The following is a 23200-nucleotide window of genomic DNA, read 5'->3' as shown; positions in this document are numbered from 1 at the left end:
CGAACAATCTTCAGAACTCTTACTATTTAAACCACTTTGAGTGGGTAGTTTTGAAAAATATCAAAGTGTCAGATTTAGAACAGATTATCATGTTTACGAACGTTATGCGCACGCGCCGCTCCAGTGGTCGATAATATGTATCGTTTACGTAAAAGGTCGATGACTTGTTGGTGTTCACGGCTGCCTCTGGCCTCGCGTGGTGAAGGTTCGAATCACGGTCGGGCCTATTTACAGTAGTGACCCCATTTTGAAGAATTATACTGAAAAAATATTTCTGGATGTTTTCGTGTTGGATAGCCCATTAATCGAGGAAGGCTTTAGGCTATACAGTCTAATTTTTTAGAAATCAGCAGAAATGTCATCAAACATGGCCAACTGACATAAAAAAATTTTTAGTCTGTGAACTAGTGATGCGACAAAACCTCTCGTTAATCGCGAAGTGAAATTATTTTAATACTTGCGTATCATCGCCGGGTGATCGTCAAAATACTAAAAATTGCAACAAAGTCGCAACATTGAATGATGATGAACTGATAATGAAATTTTCGAGAACAGGAAACAAACTGTGAGATGAGATGATGTAATCAAAAAACACACTGGACAGTAAAACAATCAATGATATCCGTAAAGTTATTAAACTTCAAATAGTTGCAAAAAGTTCTGTTTGACAGTGTTGCTACTAGTGACATCTCGCTCGCTCAGTTCTTTGTTGCTCTATTCCGCTAGGGAGGTAATTTAAGATGCTATCAATTGAAAGAAGATTTTAATTTTCTTTTATTTTATTTACATAAATAGGAAAATAAGCAATCGAACAATACGTAAGCATAATTGCATAAAAAAGTAAAATAATTTCGTTTAAATAAAACCGACTAAAAATTAAACTGACTCCGAAAAAGTATACAGTAAAAGTAGAAAAATNGCAGCTGGCCGGATATCCGGTATCCGGTATCCGGCCAAACAACTATCCGTTTCATCTCTAATTATTATGCAATTACGTCATAGGGAATCGTCTTGATTAAAGCAGGTACCTTGGTATGGCGCCGATATAAAATTTAAAAGCTAGAAACATTGTGTTGAAGCTAATTTAAGATTAGACGTCTTCTTTTAATATAGCCGTAATTTTGATATTTTGTTTATTCAGTTCAAATTACCTTAACAAGCTCTATTAAAACACTTGTTAAAAGTGCCTCTTCCTAGTTATTACGTTATTACATAACCCTCTATACCAATCAAAAGTTTTTTCCCCATTAATATAATAATAAATAATATTACTTAATTAACTTTCTCTAGTTCGCTGAATTTTCTGCATATTCATATTACGATGAATGAATAAATTGGTTTTGAAATGAAACCGTTTATGAGGTAGCTAATTAAGAATTTTCTATTCAATTACTGGATAGCAGTTATAATAACTTTATTTTAGTGCCACTTACCTACAAGATTTCAGATAAAGTTAGTAACTTAATTAAAAGAACCTACTTACGTTCCAACTTCCAATATCAGATGTTTAGTTTGATTAAGAAAATTATATCACATTAATTTCCTTTGCAACTACCATTATTTCCCTGTCCGGAACAGGCAGGCAATAAAAAAATCATACATAATCTGTACAGAGCTTCCCGCCAATTTTATTAGTTTTGAAACTTTTTTACGGTGCAAAGAAAACAAATGAAAATTAACAAAAGAAGGAAAAAGACCAACCTGCAGCTTCTCAAATCCAAAGTTATCCAGTTTCATGATTGATTCGTCACACATGCCAATCAAATTAATCGAGCATAATCAATTGCTAATTAATCACCGGCACTAATTTGCAATTCGTAGCCACTTTTACGTTTTACACACACGATACACAATCATGTTGATCACTACACAGCAAAGAAGACACAAAGTAGAACTAGATTAGGTACTAGAAACTTTTTTTTCGATCGCAGAGATTAACTTTTTAATTTATTTTTAAACGACTGACGAAGGCGTCCGCCCAAGCAGCCAGTCCCACGTCTTATGATGAGCTTATTTAAAATTCCAAATTCGGAGGCTCTAGGTATATCCCACCGAATTGAAATTACCTAAAGACGTGTTAATTTCTAAGGCGTACGGTGGGTTCTCACCGCGTCCGTTTAAACGTCGTTGTAGAAGTATGGCACGGTAAGCAATGCTATACGTTTGTTTACTGAGAAGTTAGCGGTGGCGTGCCGTGTAACCGATCCAATGAAAGTATCGACCAAACATGTGAGGAGTAAGCAAATTAGCTACCGTGATCTGGTCCTACTTTGCTCCTACAGGATTTAATTAGAAATGCTCTAATTGCGTTAGCAACAATGCTTTATTTTAGATTGAACAAGAACTAGAAGATATTTTGAAGCATCCATTAAGTTCTAATTTCAGAAATTACTACAGAATTCACTCATACCAGAAAGAATAGTTAAGATTGAACAAAAATGATACTTAGTCTTAACCTACTCACATTTTCGAAAAAATATGGTATTAAATATCGACCAAATAAAGGTGGCGTACCTAGACTCACATTACAGAAAAAGCACCAAATGTTGAAAATAGAGAGACAAGGATAGCGCGGTAGGTAGTTAAAGGAATACAATATCCAAACATACAATAACAAGGTTGCAGGTTCGATTTCCGATACCGTACAACACAACCATAGTCCATAGATCTCAAAAGGGTAGGAATAAAATTGCGTGTCACAGGATGATACCTACTCGTATCGTAACCTGCGTAACTGGTACAGTAGTTGAGTAGTCAGTACAGTCTACAAGTTTGGTAGAAATATCCTAACTTTTATTTTAATTTTACGGAATGTTTTAAAACCATTTAACTATTATTTTCTACATTTACTAACTTAATTACAGAAAATGTAGTACTATGACTACATTTTCTGTAATTAAGTTCTTGGTATTTATAAAATCTATGTCACTGTATTAACAGCTTTAGAATCTCTATGCTAATACACGCAGTAAAGTGCATTGCAAGGGAAAAGTAAACTAACCTCGGAGGGTCGGATTAGAAGGTTCTAAAAGGCTTCATGTTTTTATCAGGGTCGGTAAGTAATCCGTATTACCCTAACACTGCATGTTATGTTACTTACCTATCTAATGATGTGGAACTCGTGGATTAAAATCATCAAGAAAAAATTTAGTTACTTAGTATTGGCATCTTTTTGTCTTCGTCGAATAATTATCATCTCATTGTATCTTAGAACCCTGCAGATGTGAACTATTTTATTTTAAAATATTTTTAAACTGACTCGACCAGGAATCGAACCCTGGGCCCGCTTAAGACACTGCTCCACTACTCCATTGAGGCGTGATTTCTAGTTATTACGTCTAATAACTTTATGCCAGCGATTTAGCAGATACATAGATAAGCTACCATGTAGATGGCTACGTGCCTACTCTAGATATATTGCCCCTACTTTTTACCTCTAAGAGACATCGATGGATAAATAGGCGGCCGCAGGTACCTAATCGCATCAAGTTTTTTGCCCCCTGTATGGAATGCCATGCATGATGTCAGACAAGAACCGTGAAGCCAATATTACATCAGTTTCAATCCTAATGTCAATATCAGAAGATCCACTTTCGAACGTGGTCATAACGCCTCGCATCATTGCGATTATAAGTACTAGCAGTATTAGTCGCTTCGTGGATCGGGCTACATATTGAATATTGACAATGTAGTCATCTACCAGCAAATACCAACTCAAATTCCAGCGATTTCACAAAGCTGACGAGTTCACAGTACGAAATATGCGGCCACATCATTATGCTGGACGTATACAGCGAGCTAAACATCAATACGGCCACGAGACAGAAACCAGATGGCTTTTATCGCCAACTGATAAGCGACACATTCCTGCGGCACGCGGGAACGTTGCACGCACGCGGTTCGGTGTCACTTACAGACAATGGACATTCTATTTGAACCACGCCAGATCTTTCCACTTGGCAGAACATGAACCTTAGTTCTAGCAAAAAAGGTTCAAATTAGTTCAAACAAAACATTCAGCTAATAGAATTCATATTATCCCATTAGGATGCGACACAACGCCTATTGAAGTTTATTGAATTTAAAAATGTTTATTTTACTGCAGGTAACCTACCTACCTACAAGTTATAATGATTAAGAGTATTAAGACGTCAAAAAAGGACTTTTGGTATAAATTAATCCGTAAGTTTCACTTGTATAAAAAAACATTACTAGGTACGCTGGGATGATGTTACATTAAAAATTAAAAAGTAGGTAACTAGGTCATCATAATTAATGAACTACTTGCAAAAAATTTTTAGATCAGTATTAGTTTTTAAAAGTAGATAGTATTTTTTATAAACTGAGTAACAGAGATAAACATGAACAAAACCTATTATTTTTACTCATAGCTAAAATTATGTGCTGAATAGTAAACTATTTTCCTACCTACTGCATAACAGGATTCGAAAATATCCGATATTTATTATAAACAGTGCCGTAACTAGCCTTTTATGCGCCCGATGCGAGCTTTCAAAACTGCGCCCTTGAAAAACTTGCACCCTGTCGGGTCTTGTCAGAAATTACCAGAAATATAAAAAATGTTACCTTTTTGAATAAAAAGTGCCTGCGGAGCGATTGTGTAAGGTGTAACAAAACTAGATATCAATTTTGTATGAAAGCCATACTATTATTTTATTGTATTATTCATGAATACTATTGCATAAGTGTTGCATTAACATGTTTTTAATGTTTTTAAAACTTAAAATCAGACAAATAAAGCAAAAACATAAAATATCTTTGAAATACGGCAAAATCAACTAAAAAAATAAAAATCTTATGTCAAAAAGTACAAATACAGTAACAAATTTTAAAAGTTGATAATCATCAAAACTGGCTTGATATACAGGGTGGAAACGATAAGTGATCTCATTCGATTATTTTTAAACTACACAAGATATCGACAAACTGATTACTGATCCTGAAAGTGTTTCACGAGCTCTTTCAAACGATATCAGTAATAGGTTACAGAAATAACTGGATCTATCCAAAAATTCAATGTTTTCAGCCTCCATACTAAATGTATGCCACTATGCTAGCCACACAATATTAGAAGTGGTTTTTTTTTTTTTCATTTTAAATAATAAACACTTAAAATTAACTCGTAAATTGCATTCTTATTTAAAATTATTCATGGAAAACATTGGCTTTAGGCTTTATTTGCTATAATATTATCAAGACATGAGTGCCATGACTGTGGCAGTAGTAATTGTATGGAAGTTGGAAACATTGAATTTTCGGATAGATTCAGTTTATTTTATAACTTATTATTGGTACCGTTGGATAGAGCTCGTGAAGCACTTTCAGGATCAGTAACGAGTTTTTCGATATCTTGTATAGTTTTTAATATCATGTCGTTTAACTAAATGTATGGAGGCTGGAAACATTGAATTTTCAGATAGATCCAGTTTATTTTGTAACCTATTATTGGTACCGTTGGATAGAGCTCGTGAAGCACTTTCAGGACCGGTAACTAGTTTTTGGATATCTTGTATAGTTTAGAAATAATCGAGTGAGATCACTTATCGTTTCCACCCTGTATATCCGATATATATCTTGATATATATCCCTTGATATATATCCTCGAACCCTGCTGCATAATGTCAATTATTTGTTGCTGGTAATATGTACATATTCCCATTTATATTTAGGACAACAGAAGTTCGTATAAACTAGAATTAATAAAAATATGTCATCAATTCAATAAACATTATCTTTTATTTGTAATCATCAAATAGTAAATAACATTTATCAGAACAGTGTAAATTTTATACATTTTTTGTCACTTATAACCAGCAAGGCTTTTTAGATTCGCACCCTTAAAATCTAACATTTCGTCCGGATTTGACTTCATTTTTTCTATCAGTGAATGTTTTTCAAATCTGATCTCATCCACATATTGTTGCCTCATCATTTTCATTTTATGAATCACCTTGTTTCTGTAAGTTATTTCTATATCTGGATTACGTAAAATCTTAATCAAACTTTGTAAATCCTCGGGTAATGTTAAATCAGTTGTATCATACTCCACTTGTAAATTATTCTGCGGTTCAACTTGACAATACTGTCTTTTTAACTTTTTAGGGCAGATGTGGTTTTCCAAATCAGTCTCTGCAGGTATTTCTTTGCCCTCATCGTCAAATATTATCTTTTTATTGGTGCTACACTCACAAGTAATTTTTTCTTCAACATTCTCAGATTCTGAATGATCCTTTTGACGTTTAGGTTTTGATTCATCAAGATTTAATAAGTGACCGTATTTCGTTTCAATTTTCTTCATAACAGCTTTGCATTTCTTATAAACTGAACGTAACTCTTCCAAGTCTTCTGGGCTTATTTGGGTCTCTTCGGCACTATTTTTAATATCCGAACTGAAACTTCGCGACTTGTTGCACCTTTTCCTGCTATTTTTAGTCTCATTTTTCATATCATCACAGTCAGAGAAACCCATAATCGGGTGTCTCGAAATTATTTCACTTTGAGGTTGATCAAGCTGGCGCACGTGGTGTTTTACAACTGTGCATTTGTTTGTTTCGAAAGATAAATGAACTGCGTTGGCAGGCACTTTGATTTCTTCCTGAATTATCATTATTTTGATACAAAACTACAGGAATATTAAGATATTTTACAGTAAAGTAGATCGTAACCACAAACACGCCATTTCGTTTTGACGTCCGCTGGTTTGACAACTTTGACAGTTGTAGTGATGGTACAAAACAATCGTGCAATCGACTATTACAGTCACTTGATATTCATACTATAGTAACTATAGTATGAACGATTAACGAGTACGATTAACTATAGTATAGTTAATCGAAATGTATTTGACGATACCGATTATTATTTACAGAATTTATTGAAGTGATTACAATACAAGTTTCGCCATTCACCTCCCGTTGTCATAATTAACTTTCATTTTAAAAAATCCGATTAATTAGTAGAGTACTTACAGATTAGTTGTTTATAAATTACAGTTAAAAAAACACGTTACCTATTGAAGTTTCACACACACCTGTGGCTTATATTTTTTTAGATTATTTCAACATGTATTTTTTATTAGAATTAGAATTTACCTTTAGACAAAAATAAAAAAAATTAAGTCCAATAGTTACAGAAGACTAAAATGATGTGAAAAACAAATAGCGAATAAATAACTATCGAGTCGATAAAATCGAGAGCGTGATTGAACAACACTAGAGGTTGACCTTGATCAACCTCATTCGAAGCGCGAAGCATCCACGCCCGCCAACTTCAGATCATTGCTCAGAAACTGGTTCCTAAATGGGTGTATGTTGAGACTTTAGATCTTAAGAGAGCTATAAGTTTTTCCAATTTAGGTAAATAGAATAAAAAAACAAAATTATTTTGTAAAGTAAAATTATTTAATCAACTATGTAAATCTTTATTTTTTCGCTTCTTCTTCTTTTTAGGCACATAATCATCTTGCTCGGTAATTGCGGGGATGATTTCTGATACAGGCGAATTTTGTTTATCACAGTCACCATCGCTGTCCTTCTTTTTAGATTTCTTCTTTTTAGGCTTTTCAGGTAAATCATGGTGGGCTATTTCTTCTGTATTCTTATTTTTCTTTTTACTTTTTTTACTTAATGTTTTAGTTTCACAGTCCTCGGTCTGATCACAACCGGAGAACTTATTTTCCACACAAGGAGGGTCAATATTTTCTTCCTCTCCAAGGTCCTTATTTTTCCTCTTTTTCTTCTTCTTTTTAATTGTTGTTTCCTCTACATTTTCAATTTGATCTGCAACTCCATTCTCTTTATCACCTTTAGTTTCGGACGAGTTATAAAATGAGAAACCAAATCCTTGATGAGTGTCATTACTTTCAGTTTCATCAGGGTTCGTAGAAAATCCTTTAAATGCAAAATCAGAGTAGTCATCTTCAGGTTGAGCCTCATAATCCAACAACTTGCTTTTGGATTTGAAATTAGCCAATTTACTTTTGAAATAGTCTACCATGCTGCCTTTTTCAGTAAAAACTTGTTCTGTAGTATTTACATCCTCTTGCGCCTCAACAGATTCATTTGTCTTATCCTCTTCTTTAAGACTTTTCTTCCCAAATATGTTGGCCAGGTCCTTTTCGCTGTAGCGAGTTAAGTCTTTGCCGCGTGTGAACTTGTGATAATGTACACGAGCTTTGCTTTTTTTCGATTTGACCTCCAAGGAAACGCCACTGTGAAGTTTCTCCTCGTTACTATCCGCTGAAACACAAAAAACATTGGGCTATAATAACAGATGACATTGTGATTGATTGTATACTGAAAAGTTCAAAACTTTAACGGCCAAAGCTAGACAAAATAATAATTAACAGTTACAAATTTACACACAAATTTTATGACTGGTTATACAAATCTTTACACAAATTACGCAGTTACGACTGATTATCTAAAACAAATTGTTTCAAGATTGAGGTTAACTCACCATTAGATAAGTTTGCCAATAAAGCATTAAAATCGTCCTCATGCTTTGTCCACTGGTCGTTCTTATCTTCGTAGCCCAATCCTCTGTCATCGTTTTTATATCTAGCCACGACGTGCTCAACAATACCATTTTCTTTAGCACCTAACCCCTTGCCCGAAGACCACCCCATTTTCTCCAACATACGCTGCCCAAACTTGCTGCTGTCATTGCTCCAGGCATTATTTTTAGCGCGCAAATTAATCACTTTTTGTTTTCGACGAGGCCCCGCTAACATAGCCATGATTTTTAATTTATTCAACAACACATCGCACACGTGAACACTATCAAGATGGACGACAAATGACAGCTTTGACAGACAAGACGACAACTGCCTAAAAAGAACCGACATGAAGTTATTTCTGTAGCGGCGTATCGCGATTGGTTAATGTCTAACATTCTTATGTTGGCAGTACGATTTGCACGTTTCGTTCTACGCATGCATGATCATTGACTTTTTACTATGTCTGTATGCATAGTTTTATCCTAGCCTTGTTAGCCTGTGGAAGTGAGGCGCGGGCGCGGCATAAGTTTTTACAAAGAAGTTTTATAATTTGAGTAACTTTATTTTAATTTTAATGTTATTATAACGACTGATTTATTTACTGTATTAGCAATTTGTTATGAAAAAAATACACTAATTTTGGTGTTTTACGAGATACCCAGCCATTATGTTAAGTATTAAAGTAGTTGTTATTTTAATTACAAATTAACAACTACAAACAAACCACATAATGTGAACCATGGTCCATGACTTTTAATGTCTCAAACATGATTTTTCACTTGAAAGTACAATTCGATTTTATATTTTTTGTATAATTTCGTGATTGTATAAATAATAACGACAAGAGAAACTTATTGGTCGTAAAACGTTAATCGCTTTGTTTAAACATCCAAACCGTTCCAGAGCATGCGATACGCCTATTACATCACGATTTGGATTGCGCGTGATGGCTCGAATTTTTCCATGCCATGTTCTGGGAACTTGGGTCCGTGCTTTGTTTTCCGGATCTTATTATTTTAGGAGTTTAACCTACTGATATTTTGCATAGCGTGGTATTTTGTGTTGAGGGTAAAGTAGTAGGTACCCAACATCTTAATAATTATTCTTTGTTTTAGGATAGGTGTATCAGGTAAAAGAAACACTTGCAAGAAAGACGTTGGTTAAATCGATGGTGTTTCATGATGGGATTTTAAAAGTCCGAAGTCCGGACTTAAATTGAGAAGGCTCATTTCTGATTCCAATCGGCCAGGTGCATGCTCGAGATCCGAAACTGGTTTGTAGGAAAGTAAAAGTTCCAATAAGTTTTAACTTTGAAGTAAAATATTAACGGTTGTGAATATATTCCATCATATTTCTCAATAGTTTTCTAGGCTTATTATGGAATATGGATGGTACCTATGTTTATTCAGGAAGCGTACATTTAATGTGGGAAAGGATAATAGTATAAAATCTGCAATAAATGTCTATTTACCTCATGTAAGCCGTGGGAAATGAGAAACCAATTACTTAGGAGAGTTCAGAAAGCACCTAATATATTTTATAACAACCTAGCTGTACAGCAACTTAATTAATTGGTTTCTTACGGAGCGTATATCAGAGCCAAAGATGGTACGAGATTTCCATTGAGGAACCCGTCTCGCTTAGCCGGCTGTTACTAAACGGTGGTTAAGAAAGTCAGCAGTTAAACGAGATTTATGCATTTTATGCCTGTGTGCTTTACCACTATAAAATCAATCAAATCAACTTTGAAGTGATGAATATTTTAATAATATCATAAACGCGCAAAATTATAATGATGAATGGATTTCATTTTTGAAAAAGACAATTCTGACTCAGCTCTAAGCGGTCCAGGATTCGATTAACTATGCAAATGCTAATGCTAAATAAACTACTAAGTACCCCTGTTTGAATACATTAGAATAATAACAGTATGTTAGCTTAATGAAATTACTTTCCTTCGTTCGTATTCGTAACGTTACGCGACTTTACATTGCACAATGTAACCAATTCTTAAAAGCCTGTAATGTTAGTGCACGCGTGTACCCATTATGTAAATAACACAAGTTGGGAATCACTCTGAATTGCAATCTGCATTGACAATTAGTTTCAATCAGTAATTTAATCAATAGTTGCCAGGAGAGAGTTGCTTTTAACTGTTAGCTGGGCATTCAGCTGCGCTGCGTAGTTATGGTTCAAAGAAAACGCGCGAAAACATCGAGACAAAAAGGAGTTGTCCCAAAATGTATGGAGCCTAGGCCCACAACCTGTACACCTACCAAAAAGAAGGGCTTTTAAATGTACAACAGTTTCTTATTATTCAATTTCTTTTAAATGGCTTAGTTTATTCGCTTAAAACAAAAGATTGTTGAGAAAATAGCAATACTCAACCACAAAAACCATCATGGTAGACGAATGTCATTTTGATGACATCTGTCACTTTTGACATTAAGTCGTATCTTGGTGGAGAGTGACAGATGAAATCTGACAGCGACTGACGTTTAGTTAGTCTATGGTTCATCTTTTTTTTTTATCTGACGCCATACGCCATCTTGTGTATGCGTTACAGGAAATGTATGAAATCCGTCATTGTATACAATTCCTAGGATTTGTGTATAAGTCCTAAAATCACCCGGAAATGTGTGATGTAAATTATATTAGACACATTTCCTAGGAAATTTACACAATTCCTAAACAGCAATCGGAAATGTAATTAAGATTTCTTTTTTTTCTCCGAAACTTAAATGGCGCTACCGCGCCGCGGCCGCTGTGTATGTGTAAGGTCGCAAGTCTAACCTAACCTAACCGAGACTTTGTTATCCAGCTACAGGAGTACTAAAACCTTCATGCCAATAATAGTTTAATAAAAGATATGTTAAAATTAGGGTTTTCCAATACTTCAGCGTAATATGCGTGATGCCGAAAGAAAGGTATGCCAATAGGCAAATATTTTTTTCAGCCAAAGTATAATAGTGCGAAAACAACTTTCAGGCTAAACAATTATAGTTGTGAGTTAAAAGTACCTATCGGCCAATGTGGTTTGGCTAATGGAAATTTTAGGCGTACTGAGAGGCACCCGATCACACGACCGCGCTTGTGCAGCTTAGTTTTATACATTTCCTAATACAATATTGGAATTCTATAAAATTCCTAGGAAAAGTATACATGTCCTAGGATATGTGCGTATTAAAAAATCTCTGAAGCAATATTTTATACATTTCCTAAATAGCTTCGGAATTGTATACATTTCCTAGGAATAGTATACAATTCCTAGAATTCATACATTTCCTGTAACATATGCATTTGAGAATGATAATTCATGAATAGTTTTTGATTTTGAGCGGCTAAATTATATGCTAGATATATAGTTATTTATATTTTTCCCTTAATCAGTAGATTTTTCTTGATTTTTGATATGGCGTACAACCTCTGGGCCGAAATTGGGACAACTCCTTTAGACTATGCGCTATGGCGGGAATGCACTTGTGGCCAACTTCATGGTAGAAGTTGAAAACTTTTAAAATCCTATATTTTTAAGGCAAGGCACATGACCTAAAAATATTATACAGTATTTTATTTGTATAGGTAGGTACTACAAGAAATACTTAAATAATCACCGTACGTTTGATGATTTGCAGTTTTTCCAATATTTCCAAGAAGACACTAAGAAAAAACCGAAGACTTGAATTCCCGATACTATCCGAATGCTATTGATGGTTATTCAAAATTTCTATTTGGTAAGAATAATCTCAGAAACTCTCGAATATTGTTTTTGAATTTACGGAGGTGCTAACTAAAGTCCAACTACTGAGATATTCTTGTCGCCTTTAAGTTAGTACTAGTCCTGTTGACTTCGGATCTCGGTTATTTTCGATTTAGACGGGAAGTAGTGCAGACGGCCTATATCAGTCATTCGTACAACTAGCCCCTTCATTCAATCGTTCTAAAATCAGAATAAATAAATCTATCTTCATACTTAGATAGGTACAAGGCAGATTGATGTTGTATTAATAATACAGAGTAAACTGGGCACTGCTAAAGGATTTTGCAATTACGTAAAGCAAGCAAGTAGGTATTATTAAGTGCTAAACCTTTTTTTATTACATTTTTTAGTTAATTATTATCGAAACGATCTAGATCTACATTTAAAGGAGCTAAATTAAATGTAGGAATAGGTCAGCATGACTCATTCTTAGGGCTGATTTTTCAATAGTCGGATAACTTTATACTTGAGAATAAGACTAAGTTTGGCACATTGACAGTTTCAGTATGGAAAATATGTCAAAATGACAAGTTTATTCTTCAGATAAAAGATATCTGACGATTGTAAAATCGGCTCTTAATCTAGTAAGGATATTAAGTTTAACAATCAATAGCTAGTCCGCAACATTATTTGGACTTAGATAGATAAGTTTTTGATTAAGTATTTGTATGTAAGGGAACTTTGTTTAGAATGGAAATTATTAAAGTTATTCGTTTTCATCACCACATTTTGCACCCTTAAATACAGGGTGTTGATTTCAATCCTCGCCATATTTATTTAGGTGATCTATTACAAACACATCCACCAAAAAAAAAATACAAACGAAAGTGGAATTTTTAGCGAATATTACTTACATCCCATTATTACATCCTGTAAAGCAGCATTAAAAATAAAAATACTTAGTGGAAAGTTATACTCTTTGCCGATTGTTGTTCTCGTTCATCTTTCCAGTATTGACCATATCAAATGAACAAAGTTGCAAAAGAAAGCTACGTGTATTCAAGTGTAAACATTCGAACGTGGAGGTGTGGTTAACGGTACAAGTAAACTATCCATTCTATTCTATTATGGATCCATCAGTCAGAACATCGTTTTAAAGAAAAAGATGGCAGAAATGAGCTCTCGCTGTCTCATTACCATGATTCGTTATGTTGATATTGAAACACGTCATTGTTTTTTGTCGTTTAGGCCGTGTTAGGATGTCATAAATGAAAATAATGTAAATGTTCTTTCTTTATTAACCTGCGACTTTTTTTTTATCCACAACGAGGAAGCTCTTGGCCTGTATCTCACCTGATGGTAAGTGACGATCAGGCCGAAGGTGGAAGCGAGCTTCACCCGGAATCCTCAACCACGGAGGAACTGGTTATCTTTACCTCTAACTGCCGAAACACAATAATGCTGTTAACATTGTTGTTATGGCGACAGACTTAGGTAAGATGGTGGTAGCTAGCCAGGCGGACTTAGAACAAGCCCTACCACCAACCAAACCGAACAGAAAAATCTGCCCCCACTGGGAATCGAACCCGGGACCTCTGCATCTGAAGCAGGTGGTCTCACCACTAGACCACAGAGGCGGTTGACTATTTATTTATTTATTACATACTAGCTTTCCGCCCGCGGCTTCGCCCGCGTGGAATTTTGTCTGTCACAGAAAAACTTTATCGCGCGCGTCCCTGTTTCAAAAACCGGGATAAAAACTATCCTATGTTCTTTCCCGGGACTCAAACTATCGGTTAAAAATCGGTTGCGAGGTTTAAGCGGGAAAGCGTAACAGACAGACAGACAGACAGAGTTACTTTCGCATTTATAATATTAGTTGGGATATAATTTAACCGTAACATCTTTGATAAAATAGTGTCTCAAATCCTCTTGAGGTTTGTTCAGAACTCCAGACACTAAGGAATAGACGCGACGTTATGTGCCAATAGAAATAGATAGGTTCAACTTAGAATCAAATGGTTATAAATTTCGATGAGAGAAAATGTTCCGTGCTACTGACTCCTAATTATCAAGTTTATAAGGTCGTTGGTTTTATAGATATAAGTACAGAATAAATAATGGCCGGAAACTTAAGCCTGAACCTGGTTCGATCGTGGGAATCGAGTGACTCATTCTGCTCCACGTATTTAGATCGGTGCATTTTTGCATAGCTCACACGATTCAGGCACTCAGGTATTCGCTAAACATCCAGCAAATGGAGCAGAAACGGGGGCAGAGATTAGTTAAAAAGAAATTATTAATTATATCGTGGCTTAAAACAAAAAACTTGGAAAATATCAAACACTTGAAACTTTAGCACACTGATCAGAATTTATTTAGCTAAACAGGTTGCAATAATGCAGTACAAAATCTGCTCTACAAAAATTCATACTTTTGGTGAAGGTGCGTGCACACTGTGCAACTAAGTATCTGTGCACTGCACAGATACTTAGTTGGAAAATTAATATCAAATTAGAGTTACTGAAAAATAGGGATATTATTTGATGTCCCTAACAAGATAATTCATTCGGTGCAATAGAAGAATGTCTTTATTTGCTTCAATAATACATAATGTTAATGCAACAAGATTTTAAGATTAATAAATAATGGCAATGCAATTGCACATTGTTGATTGCTGCAGTACAAACTTTATTGTCATGATTCATCAGATTTCAATCAACTATTAACCTAGTATATTAAAATTTACTAAAGTTTAAAGATAATATTAGTCAGCCCTTTCACAGAAACGGGTTACAAAATTAACAATTAGTGAAGTTAACTGTATCTGGAGGCTGAAGGCCCGAGGCTCGAGGCCGAGAAAAAATAAAAATATAAATTGGCGACCCGACCACTTGGCCGCGACAGCTGCGAATGGGCGCGAAACAGGTTTCGGCGGGAACTATGACGTCACGTGACATGCGCCTTCCGAAAATGGTCGATGGCAAAAAATAGGCCTTTCAACACAGGTCCATTCGATTTTACGGCTCCTTATTATTATGTTAGGGTTTTGCTCATTGTTATCAAGACAGGTGATAGAGGGTACGTTACATGATTTTAAATGAGCGATAAACAAAGGGGAGTAAAGAAAAATTTACTTTTGTTCAAGCAAGCTTTGATAAAGAGAGCAAAAGTTTGCAAACATGTTCTTTTAGCAAATGTGAGATATGTAATTGGAGTTCAGTTGAATTTAGATGGCAAAAATCTCACGCAGTAAGTACCTACATAGTTATTAGGTAAATGCTTAAAAGCCTCTCTCACTAAAGAGTTACTTATCTTGTACAAGCAGATACCTGTAGCCAAGAGTATGATGAGGAGAAGGAGTCTATGAGAAAAATCTCAATGTACAACAATGTAAGAAGAAAAAAGGCACAGGAAAATGGAAATAATATTCATAATATTATGTAGGTGCGACTTTAGCGTTTTTCTGTTGTATTTTTTGGATGACGCGGTATCCCTGTTTATTTATGGTCATGAGTCAATGTTGCCATAATATCTAAGGCTGGGTTGCACCATCTTACTTAACTTTAACAAACGTGAAAAATCTCTGTCGAACTCCATACAAAAAGCACCGGTTATCGTTATAGTTACGGTTAAAGTTAGGTACAACTCAGCCTAATACTTATACATATAAACTGCTGTCCATGAAGGAGTTTTTGCAGTATTCTAGTCCGTATAATTTCACAAATTTGTAGCCGACTAGGAAATTACAGATCATAGGAATGTTATGGACGAAACTGTGCAAATTACAGTGGTTAAGATTCCTAGGTATTGCACACATCTCAGCAGCTAACTGGGTAAAAAACCAGTTGAGGTTTGGCCGGCATTTGTTATGCAATGTGAACATTAGTACGGAAAATATTCCTTCTGTTACGTCATGTTGTTTATTTTGGAAGATTAGCTGAAATCATATTTATTTACATAAGTTTCGTTATCTATCATCCTAACCGATTATTTGTGTTTTTACGGGAATATGTTGTTGGAACATGGAATGGAACTCCCAAATCAGCCTTTATTCATAGAGAACTTTTAAGTTAACTTTCTTCATGAGGCGACTGAAGTTTGAAGCAAATTCTTAAGTTAACGCATATGCCACCTTTTCTCTTCTAGCTAAACCAGGATTTGACAAAGAAAGATCCTAAAGTTAAATAAAAAAATTGAATTCCGAGTCACCCCATTTGATACCTTGAAATGTATCAAATGATTGTAAAGTCATTGCACTTACTCATAGGTAGGTATGCAACGGCAAACGTGTTTTGCTCCATCTATACCTACTGAGCTCGGCGGAGGAGCCGCTTACCTGAGAGTCAGTCCGGACGTGGTTCAAATTGTTCACCACTAATCCGTTGTCTGTGGCCATTGGATCCATTTCTTCAATCACATCATACACAGAACCTCCGAATTGTCAACCACTGCACATTAGGACACGGAAACAACAATCTTCATCGAAAGTTCACTAGAAAACACAGGCACTGAACACACGTTTCACTTAGGGCTTCACTCGCTTCTGAGTTACGAGTTCAATCGATAAACCGCAATAATGACATTACGAGATGAACATAAAGCCACTCCGGCACAGGCTGTTGGTTTTGTGCCTCGCAATGTCTCGCTCGTAAGGACGCCAGGCGAAAAGTTAACCGCGCGTGATTTCTGGGCGCTTTCAAAACCAAATGGTCTTAAAAGCTATCAATCTTTGCATACCAGAGTGGTGCGGTGAAACAGAGGCTGTGGGGCTAGCGGGTGCCGGTGTGGGAGGGAAAGGGACGGCGCGCGCGCAGGTACTCCGTCTCGAAGCGAGCCACTATCTACAGGTTTTGCTCCCACTACAAGGAGGCACGGTGCGGACTCAGCCTCGAAGCTTGAAAGTTTAGTTCGGAAACATAGCAGGCTATGCGTACACGCCGATTGGACCTCGGCTATTTTTGACCACTTTTCTCGGAGTTGTGAATCATCCGCAACAATGTGGTCAGTTATGATTTTAGCGACTTAACTTTTGAGCATCTTGGAAATATTTTAGTTATGATTCATTTAGAGTTCGGACCCTATTTCAGATTTGTTTAGTCACAATCGTAGAATCGATCGATCCAGTCGATAAATCAAACCGGTCCCAATGCATCTCTGGTGAAGGCCGCGAGAGTTAACCTCCCAGGACACTCCTGCGCAGGGACTAACGCACACACTGTTACCGGTCAATAGACATTACGTTACCACTTGGGAATGAACTGTCAGATGTACCCACACAGACACGTGGTAGGACCTATTCTTACCTGAACCCGTGGTCCAATGTAATTGGCATTTTTTTCGATACAATTTCTATAAATATGCGAGTTGTTGATCCAGTTTCTTTGATGGACAGGTGTAGTCATTCATCTTTTGTTGCTATAAATTCAGACGGTTTTTTCAAATTGATGAATATAATGTACCTAATAGCAGCTACTGTTAATTTAGACGACTAAAAAGTAAAGGACAAATAGCGCTAAGGGCAAGAGCGGGTCAAAGTATTAGCATGACCTTTGATTAATATTACTAACAACTTTTAAAATAATTGAACTATAAGACAATACAAGGTGAACGCGGCTGATATGCTCTGTTGAATTTAATTATATAGTAACAATCTGGGGGCACGGCAGTGCCCCCACCAAGTCGAGCAAAAAAGCGGCACGGCCGTACCATCCTTTTCTCGAAGCAATTCAGGCCATTTTCGACCGCCTGTAACTTCGTTGTGGATAAAACTAGAAGGCTGAATTTTCATTAGCTATGCAGGCATTGTAAAGACACGGTATATTTAAAATTTCATTCAATTTGAACCAGTAGTTTAAGAATTATAACGGGTCAAAGTTACTTAATTTTGTCACTCACTGACTCACTGACTGACTCACTGACTGACTCACCGATCATCAAAACTCTAAGGCACTTCTAGCAGACCTAGAAGCTTCAAATTTGGAATATAAGTAGTGTTTGGTGTATGAATCAAGGAAAAACTAAAATATTTGGGGGCACGGTAGTGCAACCGCCAAGTCGAGTAAAATTTTTCAATTTCGGTCCAGTTTTCTAGATACATAACTGCTGTCTACAAAATACAAAAAGAAATTAGATCCCATCAAAAACAATACTTGTCAAAAAAACCAAGTCTCGCAACTCAGTTGTTCTACGGTAAAAAGTTGTGAGATCCATGTAATACCAAGTCCAGGCCAGGAAATCTTTAACGTTTTACATAAATATATTGACTTGGCCATCGCATGAAAACACGTGTAAATTAAATTATTTAGTGCGATGGCCAAGTCAATAATTTATGTAAAACGTTAAAGATTTCCTGGCCTGGACTTGGTATTACATGGATCTCACAACTTTTTACCGTAGAACAACTGAGTTGCGAGACTTGGTTTTTTTGACAAGTATTGTTTTTGATGGGATCCATTACTCTAAAATAGTTTGGAGTTTAATAAATGGATGGGTTGGTTTCATTATAATCATGGGAGTAAGTAGAATTTATAATAGGTAGCTTTAGGTAATGCCAGTAATGCCTAAATATTTAAATGGTCAATTTTTAAAACAACCTATGGCAAGCGGAAGGTCGTGGGTTCAATTCTCGCCTTAGGCAGTTCGATTTTTTTAAGTTATTTATAACTAGCTTTCCGCCCGCGGTTTCGCCCGCGTGGAATTTTTCGATTTTTTTAATATAACCTATGACACTCAGCAATAATGTGGCTTTCTAATGGTGAAAGAATTTATAAAATCGGTTCAGTATATCCCGAGATTACTCGTTACAATTTAACAAATATACAAACATACAAACTTTACCTCTTTATTAGTATAGATTTTCAAACCTATTATGAAGACATCAAGTTTATTAGAAAAAGTTTTCACTAATGCGTGAAGAAACAAATAATGATTGACAGTACACGTCAACTGTAATTGTCAGTTTTTCACATCACAAAATCGTACAAAATGAAATGAGTAAACAGCAAATCATTGTTTTAGTAACAGCGTCCGCTTTATTCTCCTGCGCAGCCACCGTTTTGGAGAAGAGCGGCCGAGGACCTCGGTGGCCATGATGGTAAGTATTATTTAAAGTAAAAAGTTTATTATGGAATAGTACTTTTGCGATAGATCCTTGATCCTTAGGCCTAAACATTTTCTATACAACAGCAGCAGCCTTAGGTGGCATTTCTACTATCCCTAGTTTGTACTAAAGTTTGTCAGCTAGAAGAAAGCGAACTTCTCAAAACAACCAAGACCGAGATTTAATGAAGAGGCTAAACTCTGTAGAGGCTCTAAAAAATTATCTAATTATATCTCTTCCATTTCCAGATTTCGTAAGAAGAAATCGAAGACCCAATGGCTACCGTCAAATAATGGACCCAACAACCTTCCATACAACCATATCCTCATCAAATACCAGGCCTTCCCAGCTGACCATCTAACATAACCAACTCCAAAAATCACAGCGAAAGAGCATCAGTTTCCACGATGAACAACGGAATCAAGCCAACGCGCCTATGGCATTTGACAGGGAAAAAGCATTACCGATCAGTGATCAAGGACAAAATGGAAGCCAACCCTCCCTTCGATCAGCAAGAGAGACATAAACTTTTCCCGTTTATAGGCGTCGTCCTCGCTTCGGCCTTTGGCGTAGCAGCTTCATTCGGGAAATTTACGAAACAGAGACCAACGACAACTATTATTAGAGGAACCTGCGATTCTGGTAGTAAACAGGCCGCGAAACCGAAATGCAATCCTCCGAAGGAACCTTGTCCACCTGTCAAAGATCCTCCGATGAAACCATGTAATAAAGAAGAATGATGAAACTAATAAAAGTATCACAAAACAGTAGCTCTTTTATTTCAGTTCTGAATATTCTTTTTAGCTTATGTAATTTTCTCTTATATTTCGCTTCCAAGAGGAAAAGAGATTAGTCGAGAACTTGGTTTTCTTAAATTCCTCCACATTTTTAAGCAATAATGTGGAGCAATTTAGGAAAACCAAAAGTAAGCATAATAACGAAAACAATAGCCATCAAACTATGCCTGAACGGAAGGGGAATATATTTCCATGACCATGGAGATAGGGAACATTTCAAAATTGATCAGTGTGGCTATGAAATTGCCGTGAAATAGTTAATAGGAAATTAAAAATTTGATACCATGCAGCAGATTGTTAAGTCGCTCGTTGTTTCCGTTGGAGTGGTTGCTGCTTACCATTATTACATCACAAATAAGTAATTTAATGTGAAAAATATCCAGTGAATAGAGCGAAGAAGGACTAAGAAGGTATCATAGCAAAAATCAGAGATAATAGAGCACACGTACTGTTCATATTCAGATGACATTAGAAGAATAAAATCCTGTCTCAGCTGTCACATCGACGCCAATGTTTCTCAACAAAAACATAAAACTTGGATGAATTTACGCGTCAATAGTAACCATCGGCAACAAGTCTATTGTTATGGATTTAAATATATGTTGCCCACTCTGAGATGGACAGAAGGGAACAGCTAAAACTTGTATTACTGGTGATGTCGATGACGTCATGTATAGCCTACTCCTTTGGGGCGTTCTCGTTACAGTCATTTCGAAACAGTCCTAGCCGGCCGGTGCAGCAGTCGAAAGATCACAGAAATGACGGAGGAACAGAACTGAGGACGGGCCACACTTTGAAAGTTATAAGAAACTCACCACAGTAAATAAGACCGAACGGTGCCAGTGACTTCCCTAAATCTTAAGAATTCAACGCTCTGGATATTGTAGTACATTTTAGTTTATTTTCGCGATGTGTGTTATTTTGTACATAGTTTTCTTTTTGTGTCGGACTAAAGTTATTAATAATATACGAGATGTTTGGTAATTTGATGTTTTTATTGGAGCTGTTAATTGGATTTATGTTTGGTTGTACTTGTGTGACTTTCTTTCATTAATTAGTTTTTAACTTCTTAGTTCACCCGGAGTTAGTTGTGCGTTTAGAAAAGTTAATTTGTTGTATTTCCAGCTAATTCCAAGTTCAGTTTAAGCTTGTAACTGTCTTTAATCCATCTGTTCACCACGCACAGTTGCAGTGTTTCAGTTTATATTATTTGGGTATAAATCTTCTTCAAAGAATTAGGTATCACTCTGATTTTAGAATAACATAAACTAAACTATCATTAAAACTAGGTACTTACCTACATTTTTTAAATTAAAAATTATTTAAAGTAAGCAGGAATCGAATCCAGGACTTTTGAATTGAACAGAATTAGCATGACAAACAATTTATTGATATTGTTATTGTAAGGGTTGTGGTAACAACAATAGACGATCTAACGAAGGGTTTTGGTCTTCGTTACATTATTTTTATTGCGTAGGTTTTTTAATAATCTTGTCTTTAGTCTCCGGTATTCTAAGAATTTTCAGACAAATCTGTATGGCAAGTGGAGCTTCAAAACGCTTTATATTAGGGAAATTAATGCATTTAGGAAGTTGTTACTCTGGCAGCCGACCAATGAAAAATAAAAACTCTAGTGGCCATAAACAAAATAAGAAGAAGAAGTAAAACCTCTTGAACAGTCAGTGTCATCAAAAACTTTGAAAATGTCAACACACCTCAACGAACTTTAAATTCATGGAGAAATCCATGTAAAATTGAAAAAATATCTCTAAAAACAAATAACATGAAAGGAAAGAAACTGCTGTTTGATGTTATGGTGTTTTCCACGTCTTTCTTCGTGTCATACACTCTGATGTCCCAATTTATTGGGAGGTACAGAAGCAAAAGTATTCGCGCTGAAGACAAGTAAACAATCAATGAGTTTTACTCAACTACAACTTAGCAAAATGGATAGAATAAAGTATCCGAAATTGAAGGTAAACTGAAAATCATCACACTGCAAATTAATTTTGCACCTAGGCCAAAATCTTCGTGTGATCTAAAATAAAATTCTTCTTTTAACTCTGCAACTAGCACAGACACACAGTGGTTAGGGCACTAGGGTTACTATTATGATATTGATGATCCTGAAAATGTGTTACATGACTTTCGCTACGGTTTTCCTGACAACGTTGGATACAAACTTATGAAGAGATATTATAAACTTATCTTCCCTAATAACAAAATTAAATGTGCCAAAAGTGTTACGGTTACATTAGTTTATCAGCTGATATTTCGCTATTGGGATTCATCCTTGTGACGATGATTCAGTGAGGGGGCGTTTTCGTTTCATGTTCAGAATGCTGATAAGGATATATTTAAATTAGATAGGTAATTATAAAACGTGATTGTGATTCGTAATTCCCGAAACTTACAGTTGGAACTTTTAAAATCGAAGTCTTTATAAAATTTTGTTAGCTCCAAAGAAAAAAACACCAAAAGAGGAGGAACCCAAAATTAACGTCTTTCTCTTGTAATAAATTTTATTGAGAGCAAAGATTTTGTTGCAGTTTGTTCAGAAAGAGAAGAAAACTAACCATCGTGCCTCATTTGTTTTGCGAGTCTGTTTTCTAAACACTAATGACTGAACATTTTTCCAAACGAATGCATTCCTAGTGTTGTACGTACACTGCTGATATTCATACATTTATTCATTAATATCCATTTCTTGCGCTAAAAATTATCGTGGTATCAATGTGAAATTGGTATTTTGTCAGTCCACACTTTCATAGTAGATAATCTCAGATTCTAATCTCAGATTTTATTGATGTTTCCACAAGTTGAATTTTCATTCAGGGTTGTGAACTCTCATGGCTATAATTTACTTAATCTGACGCAAGCCAGACAAGACTAGGGAATGTGTCCAATCTCTTAACAGTAAATACGATAAATTATTCTAATAAAAAAAATTACCACTTACCCTTTTTCGTCTCTTCCTTCCAGGAAAAGTGTTTAGAACCTGAGTCGGTGGCGGAATGTGATAAAAATAAGGCGGAGTGAATATCATTTCCTCCAATCCTGGGGGAATCGGCGTGGTTCTGGGC

At 35.7% G+C, this 23200-nt stretch overlaps 2 protein-coding genes and 1 long non-coding RNA gene across 3 annotated transcripts in view; 1 reads left to right on the top strand and 2 right to left on the bottom strand.

Moving 5' to 3' along the window:
• Nucleotides 1-23200, bottom strand: part of pyd (zonula occludens-like protein polychaetoid) — a 93267-nt gene that overhangs the window by 64807 nt on the left and 5260 nt on the right. The gene's annotated exons all lie outside the window — the stretch shown is intronic.
• On the bottom strand, nt 7415-8859 carry LOC114365410 (PIN2/TERF1-interacting telomerase inhibitor 1). Its single transcript, XM_028321979.1, has 2 exons — nt 8479-8859; nt 7415-8258 (listed from the first exon to the last, which is right to left on the bottom strand). Exons 1-2 carry the CDS (start codon nt 8756-8758, stop codon nt 7426-7428), a joined length of 1113 nt encoding a protein of 370 aa, XP_028177780.1. The 5' UTR covers nt 8759-8859; the 3' UTR covers nt 7415-7425.
• LOC114365413 (uncharacterized) lies at nt 19144-19763 on the top strand. The gene is made up of 2 exons (XR_003656944.1): nt 19144-19314; nt 19569-19763. It is a non-coding gene; the product is annotated as an uncharacterized LOC114365413 (long non-coding RNA).

Source organism: Ostrinia furnacalis, unplaced genomic scaffold (genome assembly GCF_004193835.3).
Source record: "Ostrinia furnacalis isolate ACB-3 unplaced genomic scaffold, ASM419383v2 OfSCF7590, whole genome shotgun sequence".
Classification (NCBI taxonomy): domain Eukaryota; kingdom Metazoa; phylum Arthropoda; class Insecta; order Lepidoptera; family Crambidae; genus Ostrinia; species Ostrinia furnacalis.
This window is presented reverse-complemented; position numbering and strand designations above follow the sequence as displayed.

Bases quoted from the DNA above. Each gene is read 5' to 3' on its own strand.
- LOC114365410 (XM_028321979.1), bottom strand. From the start codon at position 8,758: ATGGCTATGTTAGCGGGGCCTCGTCGAAAACAAAAAGTGATTAATTTG. The intron at 8,259-8,478 runs GTGAGTTAACCT...TTTGTGTTTCAG, and splicing joins ATTGGCAAACTTATCTAATG to CGGATAGTAACGAGGAGAAA.